We start from the raw sequence: 24,898 nt of genomic DNA on the forward strand, positions 1-24,898 counted from the left end.
CGGGTATACATCGGGTATTTAAAATACCCGGTTTCGGGTATTGGAAAACCTCGGTTCTGGGTTTGGGTATTACCGGGTACAAATCGGGTTTTCGGGTATTACCGGGTACAAATCAGGTCCGGTTCGGGTTCGGGTATTAAAAATCCGGGTATTAGAAAAACCGGTTCCGAATATTTATTTCGGGTCCGGTTCCGGGTTAGGGTTTTTTTTTGCACCTCTACTGTATACAACCTTACTATTTTTGTTCTAAAAGCTTTTTTAGTAAGCCCATAACAACCTGACAAATGTACAGGCCCAACCAATTACCAAATGGGCCCACTGACACACCACACAGTGTCCCCCCAAGATCCCCGGAAATAAAACCTAAAGCCCAATGAAAAGTGGACCAATAATAATAATCATCAACAACAACAATAATAATATTAAATAAATCATACAGAAAATGAGTGGAAGATAGCAACGATTGCAATCGACAAGAAAAACACATATTCAAATACCCAATTGTCTACTCTTTTCGATTATTTATATAGCAACCCATTTCGGATTCATTGAAGGGTTTTTAAGATCAGTGAGTATTAATTATACCCAGTTGATCAGAAGTCAAAATCATGGAGGAAATTGGGTTTTTGGGTATGGGTATAATGGGCAAAGCTATGGCTATGAACTTGCTTCGTCATGGGTTTAAGGTCTCTGTTTGGAATCGAACTCTTTCTAAGGTATGTTTGATTGTTAAATTTATGTTTTTGATGATTGATTGTTTAGTATTGGATTATTTTGGTTTAGGGTTTTGTTTCTATTTATAGGTTAGTGTTTGGATATATGTTTTCTTGAATCTTGATTTATCTTGATAATTTTAAGTTAATGGGTATGATTGGTTATGTCATTTTAGAGTGTGATTATTTGAAAATTAGAATAAAAAAGGATAGATTTGACTTGTGGTCAAAACCATCTACACATTTTGACTTTTTTAAAGTCAATCTTCAACCTCAAAAGTTGCAAATTTTAAAAGCTTCATACATTTATTTAGCTTTTCCAAATTTATTTATCTCTAGTTTACAAGAATGGAATAACTTTGTTATTATTATTATTATTTATTTATTTCTGCAGTGTGATGAGCTAAAAGAGCATGGTGCTTCTGTAGGGGAAACTCCTGCAGCAGTAATTAAGAAATGCAAATACACTATCGGGATGTTATCAGATCCCGCTGCAGCTCTTTCAGTTAGTATATTTTATTAATCATATTATTGTTTTTATAAACCATTTAATGTTCAATATATCAATTTGTTATTAATCTCATATTTGTATATTAGGTTGTATTTGATAAAGACGGGATTCTTGAGGAAATTGGCAGTGGAAAAGGTTACATTGACATGTCAACTGTCGATGCTGAAACTTCCTCAAAGATTAGCGAGGTTTAAGTTGCATATTTTAAAATCTGGTGAACTATTAATCCAGTTTTGCCACGTGTAATAGGTAGTTTGGTAATTTCAGGCAGTAAAAAATAAAGGAGGGTCTTTTCTTGAAGCTCCGGTCTCGGGTAGCAAAAAACCAGCTGAAGACGGGCAGCTAGTTATTCTTTCTGCCGGGGATAAGGTAAGTTTTAGGATCGATAAAACGGGCCGGGTTGATCCTTTTTTTTTATTTACAGTTATGTGTATTATAAATTGTAAATATGTTAAATATGATTACATACACCATTACTAGAATAATGATCTAGTTTTTTTAAACAACAATTTAGGATGCTTTGAAGAATCGAATTTTTGACTTTTAAAATCGTTTGACCCGTTTTATTTTTTAGTTTTTCTGATTTTACCCGTTTTGTTAGAAATAAAAGGCCCATTTTTACATTAATGAGTTGAAATATCCCATTTAAGAATCATTTAAAAATTAGAGCACTGATTAATTGAACTTGTAACTATAGTTAGGCCTGTAAATGAACCGAATGTTCAGTGAACCATTCGGTGGGAAGCTCGTTTATGTTTTTTATTTACTGAATGAACGAACACGAAAAAAAAAATTTGTTCATTAGTTAAACGAGCAAACATGAACACATGTCTCGTTCGCTCGTCTATGTTCATTAGCTTATGTTCGTCTGTTTATGTATTCATATTAATTGTTAGGCCCATTAGAATTTAGTCTTGTTTTATTGCATTAAAATAACACTTGTTGCAATTTAGTCTAGTTTTATTCGTTCGTTAATGTTCGTTTACATTTGTGAACTGTTTGTTTATACTATTAACGAACGAACTTGAACACACTAATTTTCTTAACGAATGAACAAGAAACCCATCCGTTTAACTGTTCGCGTTCGATCGTTTATTCGGTTAATGTTAAATGAGCGAACACGAGCATGCCCTGTTCATATTCGGTTGGCTCTTTTACATGCCTACTTGTAGTTTAAGGATGACTTCATTTGATCTTCTTTTATAAAAATATCAACTTTAGATTCATATATTTTATAATTTTAATTTTTTATATTTATCCAATATCTTTTGTGCGCGCGTGGTTTAGGGACTATATGATGAAATTCTTCCTGCATTCGACGTTTTGGGTAAGAAGTCATTTTTCTTGGGAGAAGTTGGAAACGGAGCAAAAATGAAACTTGTTGTCAACATGGTTATGGGCAGGTATCCGATTATTATTCTAAATGTAATTATGTAAATTACCTAACTATCCTTAGATTCAATAAACTGATTACTTGTATTGGTTTTGTGTTTTTGTGCAGTATGATGAATGCTTTCTCAGAGGGCCTTGTACTTGCTGACAAAAGTGGACTTAGCCCCAAAACTCTTCTAGATGTCTTGGTAAGATATTCATTATTTTTTAAATTAAAAAATAAATGTAAAACATTAAACCCCTAATATATATATTTGTTGCAGGATCTTGGTGCAATTGCTAACCCTATGTTCAAAATGAAAGGACCTTCAATGATTCAAAATAATTACAGCCCAGCATTCCCATTAAAACATCAACAAAAGGATATGAGACTGGCTCTTGCCCTTGGTGATGAGAATGCCGTGTCAATGCCGATTGCAGCTGCCGCCAATGAGGTAAACCGCTCACCGCCTCTCTTCTGCCATGTATATGCTTATCAAAATAGAGCTCAGAAAGCTCAAAAAGAATCCAAGTTTATATATAATCTTGCATAATGAAAAGGCGTTTTTATGTCGAACCAAGCTGACCTTGCCTGTTTTTTTACCTGTACTAAACCGAAATACCCAAACAGCAACTGGCATAACCGACGTGACCGAACCCGATAAAAAAACTTGCAGTTTGGTTTTTTTTTTTTTTTTTTTCAAAACTGGTTTTTCAATTTGATTTCGGCTTTGTTATCAATCAAAAATTGAAACAAAAAACAATTTTAAGTAATCATAATTCATAAGAAGTTAAAAAATGGTGTTAGCTAACACAAAATTTAGGCCCAAAGTTTTGGGCTTCGGCCCAAAATTTTCAATCCCAAATGATAAAAATGAAATAAAACCGAAACTATTGTGAAAAGCCAATACCAAAATTGAACAATTTTTTTAAAAATCCAAGGTTTTTAATTCAGCTTAGCCCAAAACCGATGCATGCACACCCCTGCATCTCTACACTTCATAACTCATTTTTATTTATACATTTAATTATTTTAACTTGTACTAAAATGCAGGCATTCAAGAAGGCTAGAAGCAATGGATTAGGAGATCTTGATTTTTCAGCTGTTTTTGAGGTCTTCAAGGTGACTGAACCCTCAACTTGAGGATCAGTATCTTGAAGGAAGTTAGCCATTTTCACATGCTTCAAATCTTCCTTTCGCTAGTTTCGACGTGTAATGTGTGGATGACGAATAACGGTTGTACTTTGTTTTATTTTGGTTATGACTATATTCGGATTAATTAAAACAAAATCTACAAATGCTTTTTATTAATAGAACAAGTGATAACATGCATCTTCTTAGCTAGTCATTTTATCATTACATGCTCACCTAGACTCTCTCTCTCTCTCTCATTTATTTAAGGCCTATTTACCTTTATAAAATAAATAAATTTACTATTTATTATACTTTTGGGAAACAATATGATATAAAGGGGATACTGTTTACAAAACAAGTTATAATAAAATGCATATTATTCTTTTAACATAAACTTAACAGAAAGCAGCAAGTTTTAGATTTTTACAAAGCACATTTAAACTGTTTAGAGTTATTTCGAGTTTTGTAATGTTTGACACAGTTATCTTAAAAAAAATTGATATTTTGTTGAGTCAAGATACAATTGTCAGACAATTCATTGTGTATTATCAATGACAATCGTCAACAGTGGTGATGAGAGATGGTTGTTGTGAATGACACGGTCAAGGTACGGAAACAAGTCATTTTCATACAAAATTTGTGTTCTCGGAAAAATGTTATAAAGCTATTATAAAAAAAAGTTATGTTAGAAGACTTGATTGTAAAAAGCATATTTAAATTTTGTAACAAAGTAAAGTTTTTTGTCCAAATTATAAGGAAATGATAAAATCATTGTTAACAAAAACACAACACTTTTCTTACCACCTGCTTGCTATGCTAGTACAGTTGACCACATGATTCTTTGGTAACAAATAATCAAATATGAGACATCCAAAGCACCACTTCATAAATAAAACCATATGTATAATCATAACAAAATACTTCAAAAACAAATGTTTGAAGGCCAACCTAACCAACCAGTTTCGACCCTAAGTTTCCATTTTGACCCGTTTCGACCCAAAGTTTCCACTTCAAAAAAACCCAGCTTTGCATCATACATGATTCTGAAATGTGATGTTTTACTTCTTTTTTTGGGATTTGAAGACATTTTCCTTGTAGTATTTGAGTTCTGCTATGCTTTCTTTTATGTCATCCATCGCCCTGTGATTTTTCTCCTTCTTTGGAGCTCTCTTTTTATCTGTACATAATAAAACATTAAAAGAAAGGCGCCAACATTAAAGATATATAAAGAGCTTGAAATATAAACAAAATAAAGAGAGGTAAAAGGTTAATTATAAAGCAATAAATGATAACAAAAAGCTTGTTTTTTTCTTACACTAACGAATATACCAACACTTACATCGACATGTAATATTGATTTAACAAATAGCGTAACACCGACTACTGACTAGTTTATTGCCTAAGCTATTATGTTAATAGCTATGGATACCATTTCTTGTAACCAACTGTAATAAGTCCATGCAAATGCAAGTAAATAATTAGTTATAAACAAATAATGAGAAGCTCACACACCTTTTGGGAACCAACGGGCGCATAATGCGTTAATGCTGCTAACATCAACAATTACATGAGAGAATAGACTAGCCAAATCAGGCATGTATTTCTGCAACACAAATTAAAAAAAATAAATAAAAAATCATTAACTTTATTTAACTTGAGTAAATAACTAACAAAAGAATTACACATCTAGTAGAAGTGGCAATTTTGGCCTATTTGCTTATGATTGAGTCAAATACTCAAATCAAGTCATATATAAAAATGGGCCAAAAAGAGTTAAGCGGGTCAAAAGTCACCAAAAGTGATTCAAACAATTAGATTATTATTAAGATAATATAACTTTGTAAGTTTGTATACATATTTAACAGAGTAATTTCTTACTATAAACACGCCACGCCTGTTCTTTTACCTTCAAGAACATAAAATCAACATAAACCGAATTTCCTGCAAGCATAGGAGTGTATGTGCCCACATGTTTCTTAACAAACTCAATAACCTACACAAATTGACATATTTTTGATTGTCAAGAAACAGAAAAAATTCAATAATTTCAGCGAAGGATAAAGTATCGAAAATGAAGTTTGAAGTACTTGTTGTTCAGCTTCTTTTTCACTAATGGTACTTTGGATGACCTTTTCTGTCAAACCTACAATTCATACAACTCGTTAACCCAAAATGTTTTTTACTGAAAATCAAAATATTATATTATTTCAAAATAAACAGACTTGATGCTACTTACCACTTGCTGCGTGATGATGCTGACACCATTCTCCCATTTCATCGAGACACTTTTTTGGTTGATGAATAACCAAGTCAGGACCCTGATCCAACTTAATATTATATTCAAATCCTATACACAAAAGTAACAAAATTATAATGATATTAACCGTGTATAACTTACCTCTACAGATTTATTCAACTTTCCATCTGTGATTATACAAGCAATTTCCAGTATTCTATCTACTTCAATATTCAATCCTGCACATACAAATATGGTCAATGGTCAACTACCCATTTGGTCAACTTAACTTGTCTTTCAAAAAAAGTCAAAATTACATACCAGTCATTTCCAAGTCGATCCACACAAGAGGCAACCTGTAATCTCCTTCTAACACGATTTTATTGCTATCGGTTTCTTTCTTAGAGTCACCTGCATCACAAAACAAAATGTGCAGATAAGTAACTACATCTTTGCTTATTGCAACAATATTAAATACTATCAAAAGTTTTAACAAGTTATGTTATACCATTGGCTTTCTCTTTTTTGTTAGCAGAACTGGTTGTCTCTATTTTATCATCTTCAACATCCATTTCTAGCAATGAAAAGGCATTTGAGAGGTGGTCCATAGTTTTATTTGATGCTGTTTTTGGTTTTTTAACCATTAAGATCCTACGATAGCAAACTGAGTGAGTTTCTGGTAAAATAATCATAATAATGAAAATATATAAAACTATACACTATTCTTTAACCAGATAAATATAGTTTCTAAAACCATGAATAAGAACATAAATGTAACATGACACATGTTCCTGGTGTGTTATCATGCTGTTTTGCAGTACAAACTGAAAAACTGTACCATAGAGGTTTAAATTTCATGAATGAATTAGTCAAACTAATAACTATAATAACATCTTCATACAGTTGAAAGTCGGGTCAGGTATAATCTTCGTGCAAAATCCACCTAAATCATTTTATTTAATGAATTAAATTACTATTAATATAACATTGTAAATCATATTTGACACAATAATTGTTCCTACTTTTAAGCTTTCTTCTTTCAAAATTGCTAGAAAAATTAACCATTTGAGACGGATTATTGCATACTAATTACTAAACGTAATTAGCACCAATATTGAGGTTGATAAGCATAATGAAAACAAGACCAATATAATAACAATTAAAGGCACAAAGAGTGAATAGAAAGTAGGGATGTGCATGAAACCCAAGAAAACATAACCGAAACAAAAGCCGGTGGTTTAGTTTTATGTTTTTGTAAAAACCGAACTTACTATTCGTTTTTTGGTTTTGCATGTAATAATAACCGAAAAACCCGAACCGAACCGAATTTATAAATTCATTTTTGTTTTCATTTTTTACAATAATTTAATAAAAATGTAATGAAAATATTTTAGCTCAAATGTATAATAATTAAAAATTTATTAAGTAACAAAATAATTTATGCCCATATTCATTATTTTGGGCCAAATTTTGCTTTCCGACCCAAATTTTCAAACTCAAGTGACAAAACCGTAAAAACTGAAACCATTAATTTTTCAAAATTTCAAAAACCTAACCATGCACACCCCTAAACTAACTATAAAGATTAATATAACTTTGATATAACTATTAACCACTTCTATAAAAAAAAGTAACCCAGGACACATATAGTTACTAAACCCTAATGCCCAAATACAAAACATGACAAATACTAAAAAATATATAAAGATTAATAATTTATATAATAAGAACAATGATTATGAGATTTAAAGATCCGGGTTTGATCTGTAATGTGTATTTCTAGGGTTTTAGCTTATCAGAAACATAATAATCGGAAGCAATTGCAGTTAATTTGATTACATGATAATGAAATTGAATATGGTTACCTTCATACAGCAATCGGAGGTTGAAGATGATGGATTTGTAGCTCCAATGGATTAATTGGAACCACTCTCAATAGTCAAATTTTATTAATAGTTTTAGGGCATAAATGTTATTATGGTTTGATCATTTTTATATATGTCACTTTGGTGTGTTTTTTTAACTTTTAAATCCGGCCACTCGGGTACACGTCATGAACCGTCCGAAAGCCTACTTTAGTAAAATATCTGGTTCACGCATGATCTTTTGTCATAAACGAGACTCATACTGATGATCTCTTTTTTTATAAAAAAAAAGACACTGGAAAACCGTTAGGATAGTGTTATTGTTAAATACGTGTTTAAATAGTGATTGTTATTGTAGGTGTAATTATGAAAATAATAAAATCTAATTAATATATTTATATTATAGTAGAAATTATAACTAGACATATATAAAAACAATTATAGACGTGTTTAACATATATAAAAACAAGATAAGTCACTGATGGGCAAGCTCGAGCATTAGAAATAAAGTTTGAACAATTTGAGGTCTAACTCTCATAAGTTAACGAGTGATTTAAGGTGTGACACATTTGGTTGTCTTCCAAATGGTAGCTGTAATGGAGAGAGCTGGTGTGATTAGTTTTAATAGTGCCAATGATACAAATAATAACATGCCCTTATTTAGAAGATGACATTTACATCCAAGGCCATGTGTCGTAACGTCCCTACTCACGCTACCCTCTTTCCTCTCTGTTGCCCCTTTGTCACCCCAATTGTCGCCATTTAACATCCCCAGGGCTACTGCTTGGTGCTTACTTGGAAGGTTAGTGTTGTTGAAAAGTTCATTACACATGTTCTAATAAAGAACAATTAGTATAATGATTAACTGTAATTATTGAACAATTAGTTTATTCACTTCATCACAATATACATGCAATAGTCATTAAAAGTTTAAGATGTGAATTTTCATATTCATCCATCAATAATTAATTTAAGATTTCATGATATCAGCTCCTGTATGCATGATTTGGGCTAATAGGTGGGAAAATAGTACATTCCATAAAAATACATGACCCCACATGTAAAATCTATAGGATACATTTGTTAGGCCGAGTGTAGTGGGACGACAATTTATTTTAACAAGGAACACCCCCTAGGCAACAAAGGGGCGATAAAGGGGGGGGGGACGGGAATTTGTCACCAGGTTGTGTGACGATGATGACGTAATGATCAATGATTGGAGGATGGTGTGATTTATAGGCTACATATCGTCCCATTGACCAAGTGTCAAAAATCTCCCTCATTTTGTAGCCCCTTCACTACACATAGCATTAAAGGGGTGTTTGGGATTCCTTATGCAAACTTCTTATAACTTTTCAATAATTTAATAAATTACAAGAATGTAACTTAACTTTTCCTCTCCTATCAAAAACAATCCCAAACATCTTATTCATTTTTAAAAAGTTAATAAGTTATAAGTGGAAAAACAATCCTAAACACCCCTAAGACCGTAGATGTTGTAATGGTTCACACGAAAATTAATAGACCCACGTATAATTTCGTATATTCCTTTCAAGAATACTAAGATTACTTTAGAAGCTTGTTTTCATGGGTCGAGTGTGTATTTTGTCACAAGATCACAAAACTGTAAAAAGTGGGCAACAAAAACACATGATAAATATTTTAGCAACAAGGCTTTCAGATTAGTTAGGCGTGCTCAACTGCTTGTCATCTGTCAACACTTTCGATTATTCACCTTAACATGATGCCATCCAAGTGACTTATTTGGTCATGCCACATAATAAAAGTAACAAATAGTGGTAAACAATTAAATACAAACTCCTACAAAATAAAAATAAAAATATATTAATTGTTCTTTTTTTATTGTATAATTGAAAAACAAGTTATAACTTCTCATACACACAATAAAAGAAAGGCAAAGAATATGGGGTAAAAATAACTTTCTTTTTTAAATATATTGTTTCCTTAAAAAAATTAAGTGTCACTTTAAAAGGGGCCTGTCTAAGAATTATTGAACAAGAAATTAAACAGTTGGAACCCGCCAAAAATAATATTGCTACAATGGCGACTCCAGTCGATGCTCCAGCTCCTTCGCCGATGCCAGAAGTTATTAAACCGCAGAATACCGATTACATGAAGCTTCCATGCCCGGTTCCTTACGATGAGATCCACCGTGAAGCCATCAGTTAGTTTCTTGAATTATATATATTAACTGAATTTGGTGTTGTAATAATTATATGATATGTTTGGTGTATTATGCGGATCAAGAGAAAGTTGATTATGTTTTAGATTTAAGAGTAAAATATTTGTGACTTTTAAATTAATTATTTGTTAGTATATTATAGTATGTGAATATGTGATTGATTGTCTTGATTTCATGTTTTTTCAAAAACCGAATTTCCTGCTTGGTTTCGGTTTGCATGCATTGAAAACAATTAAAATAAAAAAACCGAACTGACTAGTAGAATCCGTAATAACCAAAAAAACTGGCTTTTGTTATTAAATTTATTGCTTAACATTTATTATTTTTGAATGTCAAGTGTGTACCCCAAAAGTTTTAAACCCAAATATATAATAACTAGTTTTTATCTCACATATTACGGGGGTTGTTTTATATTGTTTATTCTTATATTTATTTTTGAATTTATATATTTTTATTGTATAAAAGTTAATAATATACTTATGGTTTGATGATAAATTGTTTCATAAATATATGAGATGTTATAACCCGGTTTAAAAGCTGTATGGTTTTGATGAAACCCAAGACACTATTTTTTTACTATAGAATTGGTTTTTTAATTATAAATAATATTTATGAAAGTTAATAATATACTTATGGTTTGATGAGACCCAAGACCTGTTTATTTTTTTTTTACTATCAAATTGGTTTTTTAATTTAAATAATATATATATCTTTTTTAAAATAAATAAGATATTAACTTTAATTATATCCTATTTTATAGGATTTTTACATTAATAATTTGGTGAAAATAATTTTTAATTTAATGAGATGTTATAACCTGTTTAAGGAATATATGGATTTGGTAAGACCCATACCCATGAATTCGGGTCAAATGCATGAGAAGCCTCCATTTAAAAATCAAGCAAATCTGGTGACTCCAAAAAAAGGGGGAGCGACCACATCGCGACACATAGGATTTTTATGTCTTCGTTTATATATATTATTGATAGATAGATATAGATTTATTAATCATTAGTTAGCAAAAAATTTAGGCCCAAATTCACGTTCGTTTGGGCTAATTTTTTCGACCTAAATTTCAAGCCTGCATAACCGAAAAAACTCAAACCGAATCGAAACCACTGTGAAAACCAAACAGTTTTCAAAAACCCAAAAACAAAATTTTTGGTTAGGTTTGGCTCACAAGCTACTCATACACACCTCTAGAATGCATGATGATTCATTGATTCTAGTGACTTAAGACATTGAATCACCTGCAATTTAGAAACATATATACATTAAAAAAAGCTTATATTGAATGCAATGTCTTCTTCTTTAGTGTCCTTAAAAGCCGAACATTTTGAGGGGATGCGATTCGACTTCATCATGGGACTCAACCATAGATTCTCACTAACTCACAGGTACTAATTCCACATTAACATTTGTGCATTGTGTTCACTTGAACATTTTGTTTTGTGTTATAATTTTACAGCATTCTTATGGGACCCACTGAGATTCCTTATAAATCTGCTGAAACAATAAAAGTCCCTACTGCACACTATGATTTTGGTGCTAACTTTATAGATCCAAGGGTGAGTTATTACTAATTTACCATCTCATCTTGTCAAATACTAACCGTTGATAATGTTGTTTTGATGCGCTGTAGTTGATACTTTTAGGAAGGGTAATGACGGATGGGCGAGTCAACGGTGGAGTTAGATGTGACTTGTCAGAGAATCTTACCATGAGGGCGAATGCTCAGGTAGAATAGTAAACAAATTATTGTTATTTACATAAATGAATTTCCTATTTATCGTTTGGTTGAATAAATGTAATATATTTTTCTCAACTCAGCTAACGAGTGAGCCTGGCATGTCGCAAGGATTGTTCAACTTCGATTACAAGGTAACTTATTTTCCTTGTGACGTAGAATACTTTTGTTTTTTTTTTCTGTTTTTTTTTTAATAATTTGTATGTTATGCAGGGTAGTGACTATAGGACTCAATTAAAATTCGGAAATGGAGCCTTGCTTGGAGCTAGTTATTTTCAGGTATAAGATTTTTCATCTCTTATACTAATGCATTATGCATATATTTGATTTTGCAATATTTAACATATGTACAATCATATTAATGATCCATCATTAGTATAAAAATGATTTTAATTTGTAATATTGTGCTTGCAGAGCATGACACCTCGCCTGTCTTTAGGCGGGGAAGTATCATATGATGGTGAGCATCGTAAGTCTGATGTTGGTTACGCTGCTCGATATAACACGGATAAAATGGTAATTTCATCAAGCTAACTTGCCTGAAAATTTAACAAGTTATTATATTAAGTTCTAGTATTTATTTTTTTTTTCATGCAGGTTGCTGCAGGACAATTTGCCAGCACCGGAAATGTGGCTCTTAGCTATGTACAGAAAGTATCAAAAAAAGTATAGGCAATTCAATATGCTTATTAGTATTATTAGTTCTAATGGTCGGTTCGGGTCAAGTCAACGTGACCGACCCGAATGTGACCCGGTATGAGTTACACCGGGGGTAACGAAATACAAAACCCACTTAAATGTTAATTGGGCTCGACGCAAAAGATTAGATGGACCGGACAATGGATTAGGCTTTGAACTTGTAATTGGGCTTTAAGCCAAATGGATTAATTGATTAAACCCTAAAGTATTATCTATATATAATATACTATATATACATAATAGAAGAGGCTAATCCTTACACAAGAAAAACCCTAAACCATCACCTAAAACCCCAGCCGCAATTCCGGCGCCGTTTTCCGGCAGCTCGGTTTTCCGGCGGGTGTTTTCCGGCCAACATACATCAAACACAGCCACCACTATTGTTCTCCAGTCACCGCAAGAACCACCGCAGCTCCATATTAGCTCATCATTGGTATACGTTATTAAACTTTTCACTGTCTCTAGCAACACATTGGTATTTGATACCGGATGTGGTTTCCACATCATTAATGTCTTGCAGGAGCCTTAGAAGTGGAGGAAACTGAATAAAGGCAACATGGAACTCATCATTGGAAATGAGAAGAGAGTACCAGTTCTGGCAACTGAAACATTTCATTTTACTTGTCCATCTAGCCTAGTTTTTCTTTTGAATAATTAATTGTATGCTCCTGGTTTGACCAGCAACATTATTTCAGTTTCTTTACTGTTTGAACAAGGTTTTAAGTACGTGTTTTAATGGCATGGCTATTTCTACCTACTTAAATGATATCTTTTATTTTGAGGCTGAACCTCGAAATGGTTTTTATGAGATATATGTTCAAACTAATAATAACGTATATAATCTTTCAAAACGTATCAGATCTGACATCAACGATACATTTCTGGCATTGCCGACTTGGCCACTTAAGCAAAGCAAGAGTTAAAGACTCCAATCCGAAGGGATTCTTGAATCCACATGACCGGACTCTTTTAACAATTGTGAGTCTTGCTTAGCTGGCAAACTCGCCAAAGACTCCTTCACTCATAAGAGTGAACGAGCAAATGATCTGTTAGGACTCATACATGCTGATGTATGTGGACCTTTCAGAACCATGCCTAGAAACCATGAAAGATACTCTGTTTCTTTTATCGACGATTATAGTCGATACGCTTATGTATATCTTATGAGACACAAGTATGAAACTTATGAGAAGTTCAAAGATTTTCAAAACAAAGTGGAAAACCAACTTGGTAAAACCATTAAGATACTTCGATCAGATCGAGGTGGAGAGTATCTCAGCTCAGAGTTCATCACTCATCTAAAAGAGCGTGGAATTGTTTAACAGCTCACTTCACCTGGCACACCCCAACACAATGGCGTGAGCGAGAGGAGGAATCGAACTTTGCTAAACATGGTTCGAAAGATGATGTGTACAACTAACTTGCCTCACACTTTTTGGAATTTCACCCTTATGACCGCCTCCCGCATTCGTCAATTACTACAACCAAAACAGTTATTACTTCTTTCATCATGATACAAATATGATTTCTATCAAGAGGAAATGCCACTTCCTTGAGAAGAAATTTCTCAATCGAGGAACTAGAGATAATATTGTCGATCTTGAAGAAATTCAAGAACCACAAACAACCACTGAGGAAGTTGTAGCGTCTGATCAACAAGTTATTGTTGCTGATACGTCAGACATGAACATGAGCGTTCGCAGAAGTAGTAGGACTCCCGCACCAAATCCTAGATACCTATGGCATCTGGATGGTCCAGAAGTCTTATTAGTAGCCAAGTCTAGCGACAAAACTACTAACTACATATCTGCAATCTTGGATCCGGAATCTGAGAAACGACGAGATGCCATGGACGCCGAGATGCAATCTATTCATGACAATCAAGTATAGAACTTGATTGAGCTACCCCCCGAAGGTCGGGCAATAGGGAGCAAGTGAATTTTAAGCAAGCATCTCGAAGCTGGAATCTTCACTTGATGAGAAAATCAAAGAGTTTGGTTTTATCAACAATGAAGATGAGACTTATGTTTACAGAAAGGCTAGTGGGAGCACTATATCATTCCTCATCTTGTATGTGTATGATATACTGATAATTGGAAACAACATTCCTATGCTTAAGGGAGTTAAGCACTGGTTGGAATCTTGTTTTACATTGAAAGATCTTGGAGAAGCCGCAAATATATTCTGGGAATAGAAGATCTACCGAGATAGATCTAAGTGACTTCTAGGGCTAAGTCATAGTACATACATAAGCAAAGTATGACACGCTTCTCAATGGATAACTCCAAGATAGGAGCTGTTCCATTGCTAAAAGAACCGTTTTAGCAAATCGCAATCTCCGGCAACGGACATTGAAACAAAGCACATGCAAGCAATTCCATATGCTTCAGCAATTGGCTCTGTCATGTACGCTATATTATGCACTAGACCTGACGTCTCGTAAGCGTGTTTGGAGGAGTGGAAAAGGAGGTCACTGTAAGATGTTACACTGACGCTAACTTTCAAAATGACTGAGATGCTTCTCGCTCATAATCTGCTTGGATGAAGAAATTCATAGCCAACCCCGATCTGGTTCCAAGTTTAGGAAAAGGATCGACGTAATATGTGATAACACAGGTGCTATTGCTCAAGCCAAAGAGCCCAATTATCATCACATGGCCAAGCACATTTTTAGTTCCACTATATACGAGTAATACTGGAACGAGGTGACATCATGATAAGCAAAGTAGACACAGATCAAAAACTAACTGACTCGTTCACTAAGTCGATGACTCAGGACAAGCATGATCAGCATAGAGATGCTATCGGGCTTAGACTTGCTAGTGATTTATTTTGATTTAGTATTTGGATGTATGAACATTCAAATAGTTGTACTTTTCAGTTCACCTTTGATTTAATGGTTAAATGCAAACGTTGAATGATACAACTGTGTTCATTTTAATACATTTAATCCGTGAATATTGTATTCTAAATTATCCGTAGTCGGTCAGACTCGTGGGAACGATTCCGAATTAAGACTATTCTGACTTTGTACTCAAGCATTTGACTTCCAAACTCACATACCTCATTATGAATGACGTTGGATGTAACTCGTATCAAATCATCTTCATGGATCTTGATCATGAGATGTTTTGATAATAGTATGCTCATTTAGTATCCTAAGACCTGAGATACATATTAGAACTTTCGTCTACCGAGGAATATTCTTTGATCATGTCAATCGCTGTTGCGTAACTGCCAGCCATAAAGGCATTGATTGGGAATGTTCTGGAGTTCAGTGGGAGTTGTGTGTAGTTAAAATGGGATTCTGTACTCTTACATTAAAATGTAACAGTTAGACATATTGGCGCCCTCGTTGATTCAAACTGGTAAAGTGTGAGGCCTCACCCAAACTAACTGTGTGTTTGATTGGACCACTTTGACTCTATATCGAGAACTACAATAATTGAACACTATATGAGATTGATTTGATCCATGTCTCATTGTTCAATTAATGTCTTATACAGAAAGGATAGATGACAACGATTACTATAAATTCATTATCTTGCAATAAGGTATTCCAAGATACTTTGGTTATGGATTTAAAAATGTCATATTTGGTTGGGGACAGCTATGTGTAGCTAAAACGCCTCTAGCTGTTAGCGTTGTGATACTTGACCCAAATCCGTCCAAGTGGGAGACTGTTGGATTTAATGGTCGGTTCGGGTCAAGTCAACGCGACCGACCCGAATGTGACCCGGTATGAGTTACACCGGGGGTAACGAAACAAAACCCACTTAAATGTTAATTGGGCTCGACATAAAAGATTAGATGGACCGGACAATGGATTAGGCTTTGAACTTGTAATTGGGCTTTAAGCCAAATGGATTAATTGATTAAACCCTAAAGTATTATCTATATATAGTATACTATATATACATAATAGAAGAGGCTAATCCTTACACAAGCAAAACCCTAAACCATCACCTAAAACCCCAGCCGCAATTCCGGCGCCGTTTTCCGGCAGCTCGGTTTTCCGGCGGGTGTTTCCGGCCAACATACATCAAACACAGCCACCACTATTGTTCTCCAGTCACCGCAAGAACCACCGCAGCTCCATATTAGCTCCGGTGTTGTTGAGACCTTAAATCTCGGTTTTCCGGCGACCTGGTTCTACTCCGGCAAGATCGTTTTTCCGGCGTGCCTTTTCCGGTGACCTGCTACTGCTGTTTTTTAGCTGTCACTGTTGCCGTCGTTTTTGGACCTTAGCCGCAGGTCAGATCTGCCAGCCACCTCTTTGCCGGACCACCACCACTTCCGGCGACATTGATTCCGACCACCACAGCTCCAGCCTCCATAGCCGCAGCTGCTGGTGCTCGTCATTGTTTGTTGCTGCTGCTGTCCAGATCTCGCGCCGCCGCCACTCACCACTGTGCCGCCGTCGCCGTCCGCCGCTACCACCGTCGGAAGTTATTGAGGTGTTTGTTGTGTCGTATTCTCTAGCTCATTTCGTTAAGCCCTCGGTGTCTTCCCGGTTTCGATAACCGAGGTATATCAAAAACTAATCTTTGGTTGTTTTTTGTTTGTTTAATCGTACTCGTATATGGTTGTAACCGGATCCGGGTTCGGGTTTCGGTTTATGGTTCGATTTAATCTTTTTCTTTCCGCTGAGTTTTATAATTCGTTTGTATATATAAATTATTAATATTGATTAATAATTACTTAAATGAAATAATTAACTAAAACGGGTTAAATAGTTTGACCGTTTTCGTTCCGAACCACCGTTGAAACCCAACACATTTTTTTACCGTGTTTCCTCATTCAATAGTTTTTGTACTGATTTTTGAGCAAATAAAAAACTCGTTTCTACAAGGCCTTGAGACCAAATGATTTGTATCTTTGACCAGTTTGGCACGTTTGTTAACTTTAAAACGATCTCGTTTTTATATTGACAGTGTCGGATTAGAGGGAAGATTGATTCAAATGGCTGCATATCTGCTTTTCTTGAAGAAAAGTTGAATGTGGGTCTCAAATTTATTCTATCTGCAGAGGTGAATACATATACTGCTCAATATCTCAATACATGAATAAAATTTAAACTAGAAGTTGAAGGTCAATGGGTCAAAGTTGGGAGCGGGTTAATACACAGGGAATTACACTATAGCTTTAGGACCTGACATGTAATAGGTGGTGTAAATGTCCTTATTTATTATAGGATGAAGATGATTCACTCACCAAGAAGACCGTCTAAGATACCTATTTTTAATCTTTTTTTTTGGTGTCAAATTATGTTTATGCAGTTAGACCATAAGAAGAAAGACTACAAGTTTGGGTTTGGATTGACAGCTGGAGAATAGATACGAATGCATATGAAAAACATCATCGTACCTCGTACAAACAAATATCTGAGATTTTTTGTACCTTTTTTATAGCATTCAATGTTTTTCATGGCAACTCTACTTGCATCTACAGTTCACAAGAGTATTAATACATGTTAGTTTTTGCAGTTTGGATATACGAAAATAGCGGTTAAAAGTCGGAAAATATCTTTACCTCTCTTTCTTTATCGCATATCCACTCGTCTCTCTTTATCGTACAATCTATATCAACCGGTCAAGGGTTATGCAATCAAAACCGCATAAAGCATGATCTAGGTAGTTAAAAGTAGTTAAAGGCAAGTTAACATAGACAACTTAACCAAGTAAATTACATACATAAATGTGGACCAGATATACATTAACCTTTGCCAACATAAAACAATTACATGGACATTATTTTCATCATAATGATGAAATTTACATATATTTTTCCTTGTTGGACAAAGATAAAGCCGGATGACTTTACATATAGGTGAAAATAACATACTCTTGATCACACACTATACTCTTATCGGCTCCCAGAGCATACAATTCACTCTCAAAGAGAACTACTTGAGCTTAAGTTACATACTTTTAGCCATGTGTCATGATTTAATTGATTTATATTACAGGTGTAACTATATGTTCCTAGCACACGTCGACTAATAATAGCTTAGTCATAACTTTAGATAAATTTAAACCTAAATTACATACTTTTAGTCATGTGTCATGATTAAGTTAGTAACAATTTTTTATTACTATTATAAACTAGAATTAAACAGTTGAAATTTAAAACCCAATAGATTGTTGATTGTAATTTGGTTTCATGGTTTGAGAACATCACCGTGTTTTGACTTTTAATTAACTTTATTATACATAATAATAAGCTATATATAAAGTCAATTGTTACACTTCAAGCATTATTTAACAAATCTAATGTTAATTAAGCTTAATAGAAAATACCAATAACTAAATCCATATAATAGTTCACATGAAATATCTAAAAACTAAAATATAACTTAATTTAATAGTCCGGTTTATACAGTCATTTTTTAATATAAACTATAAACCAAAACGTAAAATGCTATTTAAAGCTGTTAAACCAACCGACTGATTAAAAGTTAAAAAATGATCAGAAGACGCAAATTATGATTTTATGATTTTAAACCGAATTGAACCGAATCGTTAAGGAGAGATGTTAATTTTCACTAAAATAATAATGATGATAATAATAATAAAAATAAAGGTGAAATGGATAAGGAGATAAACACGGGCCTGCTGCTACGGTCCCAAATTGTCACTATCAAAATGTTGCAACATCACTTTCTTCAATACTAAACTAAATATTATATTTAATTAAACACTGCACTAAATTTTTCCACTGTGTGTGTGTAATCCACAAGCTTCTATTATTATTCAGCTTCATAGCTTCTTCTCTCTGTAAGTCTACGCTATTTATTTTCGCTTTTTTTCACTACCGATTGATTTAATAATAATCATCATCCTCTGTTTCACGTAATCAATTAGGGCTACGATCTGACTTTAGTCTTATGATTTGATTGTCTTTTAAGTTTCTAATTTTGCTCTCAGATCCTTTGTATGCTATATTTGGGGTTTTGATTTGACCTGATTTGATGGAACCTTACTCTTTGTGACCAATTGCTCATGTTTTGAGGTTTAATTGCAGAAATTGAGTTGGTTATGAGTTGAAATAATAATAATAATAATAATAATAATAATAATAATATCAACCTTTGATGGTTGACGCCCTGCTTGCGGTGCGCACATATAATGTATATATGTGTGAACCATTGGGTGGGCAAAAGTAAAATTGCACTAATTTTGACGTTATTTTACTAATCACGTGAAAATAACGTTAAAAGTGGCGGAAGGTTAATCAGGCATCATGTGGTGGCGTTGATAGCCGAAAGACAAGGGCACATGCACCAATCAGCCGATGTCCCGATGATTGAGTGTTATGTGTCTTATGTCCAAGGCTTGATTCAAAACTACTATCGAGCCGGGGGTCTCACCGGAAGCAGCCTCTCTATCCCTATGGGATAGAGGTAAGGCTGTCTACATCTTACCCTCCTCAGACCCTACCATAGCATTGCTATTGGTGGGATATACTGAGTACGATGATGATGATGATGAACCTTTGATGGTTGAATTAATATAATAAGTGTTATGCTTTTTAGCTGTAAACTTGAAATGAAATACACTTATCTGATCTAACATACTTTACTTAGATTATTATTAAATGCTATTTGACTTAATTTTGACGGATGGTGAATTCCCAAAATAGAGTCATTTTTTGACAGACCTTTTCCAAAATCAGCCATGGTTTCCTAAAATACCGGTATTTTTCTGTCGGATCCGACGTAAACAAGAACTGATCCAAAGGATTATTTAAGCCTATCAGAATTCGCCATGTGCGTCTTCCGAAGAAAAGCGAAGCTTTTTCGTCGTCCAACGTAATTTTTTCGTCTTCCGCCGGAACATTTGTACACGTGGTGACTTCTGATAGGCTTAAATAATCCGTCAGATCAGTTCTTGTTTACGTTTGATCCGATGGAAAAATACTGGTATGTTTTCAAAACCATGGCTGAATTTGGAAAAGGTTGGTCAAAAATGACTATTTTGGGAATTTTCCGTTTGATGTATAGCCGGTTTTTGGCGATTCAACCACCATGTGGACTGTTTATTCTGCTGATGTGGTGAATTTTATGGCCGCCATGGTAGATGATAACAAAATTTAAGTCTTTTACTTATAATATTTATAAGTTGTAAAACATGAATGAACTGTAATTTAACAAACTTTACATCAATAATTTGACTTGTAATTTAACCTATACCCTGTTTTCACCAAGTCAGTCGCCACGTGGACAGTTTATTTGCTAATGTGGCTGATTATATGGTTGCTATGTCAGATGGTAACAAAGTTAAGTCTTTTACATTATAGTAAAAAATCTTAGTTCATTGCATACAAATGACAGTTAAGTAAAAGCCTTTTAGTTAAGTTTGTTTCATATTAGACAAATGTGCCTTCATTTATGTTGAAATAGAGTTAAAATAGAGTTTGTGTGTACATATATATTAAATATATATGATCAAAACTCTTGGTTCATACATTTGATTCTAGTGGAGTATTTTCTTAAGGTAAAAATGCAAAGAGCAATTGGATCTTTCATGTCACACGGAAGCATTGTGAAGAATGCGGTTCTTCAACACGTTCGTTTGGTCAGCCCGCTTGCACAAACTCTCGTTAGACATGAGTCAACTTCTGCTGCTCGTATGGAAGAACACGGTTTTGAAAAAACCATAATTTCAGATATTTTGAAATCCAAAGGGAAAAGCGCAGATGGCTCGTGGCTCTGGTGCACCACCGAGGATTCTGTGTATGATGCTGTCAAATCGGTAGGTATATATACATGTGTGTGTGTGTGTATGTGTATGTGAATTGTGTGTTTTAAGACAGTTACAAAATGAGCATATTATACATTGCAGATGACAACACACAATGTTGGAGCATTGGTGGTGGTCAAACCCGGGGAGGAAAAGTCGATTGCTGGAATTATCACAGAAAGAGGTGATTAATTAATTGAGTTTATAAAATTATGAATATATAAATTACATTATTTTGGTTCAAACTTCAAAGACGTTAAAACGCGTTATATTTCTTCAGATTATCTCAGGAAAATCATCGTTCAGGGAAGATCATCCAAGTCAACTAAGGTTGGAGATATCATGACCGAAGAGGTATGAAATGTAGTTTGTTGGTCCCCGTTTTAACTCATTTAGTTTTGTTTTTAACGGGTCGGGTTCTAAATCTTTTAATTTTTTATGGTGACAGAACAAGCTTATCACAGTCACTCCAGACACTAAAGTCTTGAAAGCAATGCAGTTAATGACAGGTATATATATACTACATACTAATTGCAAAGTTTGACTAGGTCAATGGTCTTTAATAAACATTTTTTTATGTTTAATGTTGATAGATAATCGTATCAGACACATTCCGGTGATCGGTGAAAAGGGTATGCTGGGCATGGTTTCGATTGGAGACGTGGTTCGTGCGGTTGTAAGTGAGCACAGGGAAGAACTTGAACGGTTGAATGCCTATATACAAGGAGGCTATTAGAAACCGTTGGTGATGATGATGACGATAATGATGATGATGATAATAAGTTGATACCTGGTTTTTACAAATTTGTAAATATGCTTATACGCTATGTTTTAGCGCATGTTTTTCTATGTTGTGTTGCTTGGACGACTTGATAATGAAAAGCTTGAAGCTTTGTATGCTTATGTTTCATGTCGGTGATGGATTGATCATGATCACCGTTTGGTCCATTTTTACTCGACACACCCTAGAAAGATGGTTAGTCATCTCAACATATTATAAAGATTTTGTGTGGTGGTTATATAAGTTCTTGTCAGATCTGGCTGAGTCGGGTTAGGTTAGATTGATCCATGAACACCGAGTGGCCTACATCAATCTTGAACGATAGTCTAAGCGCCATTCGTTCTTCGGATGGTTGAATGCCGAGTCTTTGAATAAGTCTCAATCTTGAACGATAATGTAAGTGGCCTACTTGGCGGTTGTAAAATAGTTTTTGTATGTAACTTTCAGAAAAGAAACAAATAAATGTACAATGTGAGTGTCTATAAAAGATAGAAAGGTGACAAATTGAAAAGTATTAATTTTAAAAAATCAAAATAAGAACTTGATTCAATGAACTTTCTAGAATAATTTGACTTAAAGTAATTGTATTTTTTATTATTTGCATAAGATATTCTGACTGTTCATTTAATTCTATGACAAAAAAAAGTCGTTTTCTATTTAATATTTTAATGGTAAAATGTGCATTGATCTGGAATAATCTCTTGTCGTCTCTCGAAGTACTTGAAGGGGAAATACCGCACCACGTATAGGAGAAGTAGAAAACTAAATCCCAATTAAAACTAATATTTTCAAAAAAGAAAAAAAGTTCTAACGGTTTAGTGTTTAATAAAATGCGTTTAGTATGTTTGTTTTATTGTTCTAAATAGGTTAACATGCCAACAAGATACATTCAGACTCCTTTATCAAAACAACATAATCTTATAAAATAAAAGATAATTAAATGTGAATTGTAACTTTATTTTATCATGTTTTGAAAATTCTTAACCCTGTTTAGTGAGTTGTGTTAAGCGTATCGTATCATTTGTGTTACTGAAATTGCTCTATATTTGATCATGTTTAACATGTTGTGTAATGTCATTATCTAATCACATTTAATTGTGTTAACTATTAAGTGTGTTGTGTCATATGACTCACTTGTGTTAGTGTTTAGAAAAATAACTCTTGTGTTCGTATTAGCTAGTATGTTGAACATGTTGTGCCGAACAAGCCCTATATAAAACACAATAACATGTTGTATCGCTTTAAGTTAAACACTCTTAATAGTCAGTGATGTGAACCCACATTAATTTTTTAGGTGCAGTTTGGGTCAAGATCGGACACAACAACTATCGTCAAGGATGTTTGGTATCTAATATGTTAGTATGGAACCTTTTTCTAACAATTTAAACAATAAAATATTCCAACTCAAATGAAACATTTTTATAATCAACGTGGTTTGATAAATTGTATTTGTTTGTATATCTCTCACTTTTGGTTACAAACTCGGGTTTATATATATAACTCGATATTAGAAGAAAGTTAATGGGCATGTTTGGGATTCCTTATTTACACTTACTTATACTTTGTATAAGGAGTTTTTCATAAGTTATAAAATCCTAACTTATGAAAACTTCATTTTTCTTCTTTAAAAGGTTAAGTTATTTTACCCAAACACAATTTTAATCTATAAAATTAAATAAGTTATAAGGAGGTAAAATAAGAAAACCCAAACACCTCCAATGTAAATGATGAGAGAATGAGCACTTAACTAATAAAAATAAATATGTTGGATGAGAAAAGTTGAAATAGTTTAAAAGAAAAATATTATTAACTTTTAGAAGTTATTTTTTTTTTGAACGACCAACTAAGTAACGCCGGGTATTTCGTACGAGGCCGCCATTGGCTAAAGGTAGCCCGAGCCGGCCACTAGTCCGGACGGACGGAGCCCCTAGCGGTCCACCTGTTGAGGGATTCACCAGATAAAACCCGACCCCCACGCCCGCCAAACGACACGACAGCGAGGAGCCGGTAAAACCGGGTGAGATCAGGACTCGAACCCTGGCAAACCAGGGTCATCCCTCATATCTCCCATATAAGTTGGTGGTAGTGAAATTTGATCCCCTACCTCTCATTTGTAAAGTGAGTGCTCTACCATTGAGCCACAACCAAGTTAAGTAGAAAATTGAAAATCAAATGATTACTAATAACATTTTTCATATCTAAAATCTAAATAAAAGCATTTCTGGTAACCCTTACACATGTTGACAATAATTGTTTATTTTTCGTGATAACCTACTATTATAATAAAAGACTACTTACTTGTGTCACTTGTCACTCCCTTAGCCATTCTCATTTTTTTTGCTTTGTTTCAAAAACATAAATTCAACAAACATTATTTTAGATCTGGTCAACTATTTTACCATACTTTCTAAAAATTCGAATTCTTATTTATATGGAAAACTACAATCACGATTTACTAGCTATTTAAAACTTTTCATTATGTTTTTTTTTCATAACTAAGATACCATTAGTTGTTTAGTAAGATACCATTAGTTGTTTAGTTTTTTCGTTATTCATATTTTTATTGACTATATTTTGCTTAATGTGCAAAGTTTTAACATTTTCATTAAAATCACTTTATTTAATAATTTTAAAATTAAGAGAATTTTAGGTAAATATTAAAACCATTATTATTTTTAGCTGAAACTTTGGAAACCTACAATTCTGGTTTTCTTGCTAAAACTCTAATCATACGAATAATTATTAGTTGTAAACCTTAAAATCAAGTATTAAATTATATCTTTTTTCTTATTAATACATGTGTGAAAACAATCATGGTTTACTATGTGTTTAATATTTCAACAACTTTTCAAATGAAATTATCTAATCACACGGGATATGTGTCAAATTATATATA

The 24,898-nt window shown here is 33.6% G+C and overlaps 4 protein-coding genes across 5 annotated transcripts; 3 read left to right on the forward strand and 1 right to left on the reverse strand.

Annotated features, from left to right (window-relative positions):
* Positions 1-435: 435 nt before the first annotated feature.
* On the forward strand, positions 436-3,902 carry LOC143599426 (glyoxylate/succinic semialdehyde reductase 1-like). Its single transcript, XM_077077387.1, has 8 exons — positions 436-716; positions 1,108-1,218; positions 1,311-1,412; positions 1,492-1,593; positions 2,512-2,627; positions 2,726-2,804; positions 2,880-3,050; positions 3,650-3,902. Exons 1-8 carry the CDS (start codon positions 609-611, stop codon positions 3,737-3,739), a joined length of 879 nt encoding a protein of 292 aa, XP_076933502.1. The 5' UTR covers positions 436-608; the 3' UTR covers positions 3,740-3,902.
* Positions 3,903-4,536: 634 nt separating this feature from the next.
* Positions 4,537-7,945, reverse strand: LOC143599423 (oligoribonuclease-like). 2 transcript variants are annotated; one of them, XM_077077383.1, is made up of 9 exons: positions 7,832-7,944; positions 6,475-6,630; positions 6,288-6,377; positions 6,129-6,205; positions 5,967-6,048; positions 5,818-5,873; positions 5,637-5,723; positions 5,243-5,333; positions 4,537-4,907 (listed from the first exon to the last, which is right to left on the reverse strand). In XM_077077383.1, the coding sequence occupies exons 2-9, from the start codon at positions 6,608-6,610 to the stop codon at positions 4,789-4,791; spliced, it is 738 nt and encodes a 245-aa protein (XP_076933498.1). In that variant the 5' UTR covers positions 6,611-6,630; positions 7,832-7,944; the 3' UTR covers positions 4,537-4,788. The 2 variants fall into 2 exon arrangements, with proteins under 2 accessions (XP_076933498.1, XP_076933497.1); XM_077077382.1 differs by having other exon boundaries at positions 4,538-4,907; positions 6,475-6,617; positions 7,832-7,945.
* Positions 7,946-9,889: 1,944 nt separating this feature from the next.
* On the forward strand, positions 9,890-17,816 carry LOC143599428 (mitochondrial import receptor subunit TOM40-1-like). Its single transcript, XM_077077389.1, has 10 exons — positions 9,890-10,016; positions 11,350-11,431; positions 11,503-11,602; positions 11,677-11,772; positions 11,865-11,915; positions 11,995-12,060; positions 12,196-12,297; positions 12,379-12,447; positions 17,415-17,510; positions 17,760-17,816. Exons 1-10 carry the CDS (start codon positions 9,893-9,895, stop codon positions 17,814-17,816), a joined length of 843 nt encoding a protein of 280 aa, XP_076933504.1. The 5' UTR covers positions 9,890-9,892.
* Positions 17,817-19,143: 1,327 nt separating this feature from the next.
* Positions 19,144-21,986, forward strand: LOC143599427 (CBS domain-containing protein CBSX3, mitochondrial-like). Its single transcript, XM_077077388.1, has 6 exons — positions 19,144-19,256; positions 20,976-21,233; positions 21,324-21,405; positions 21,502-21,575; positions 21,670-21,730; positions 21,815-21,986. Exons 2-6 carry the CDS (start codon positions 20,982-20,984, stop codon positions 21,955-21,957), a joined length of 612 nt encoding a protein of 203 aa, XP_076933503.1. The 5' UTR covers positions 19,144-19,256; positions 20,976-20,981; the 3' UTR covers positions 21,958-21,986.
* Positions 21,987-24,898: the final 2,912 nt, after the last annotated feature.

This window comes from Bidens hawaiensis, unplaced genomic scaffold (genome assembly GCF_021521415.1).
Source record: "Bidens hawaiensis isolate Kalapana, Puna unplaced genomic scaffold, B.hawaiensis_p1.1 tig00052169_1, whole genome shotgun sequence".
NCBI lineage: Eukaryota > Viridiplantae > Streptophyta > Magnoliopsida > Asterales > Asteraceae > Bidens > Bidens hawaiensis.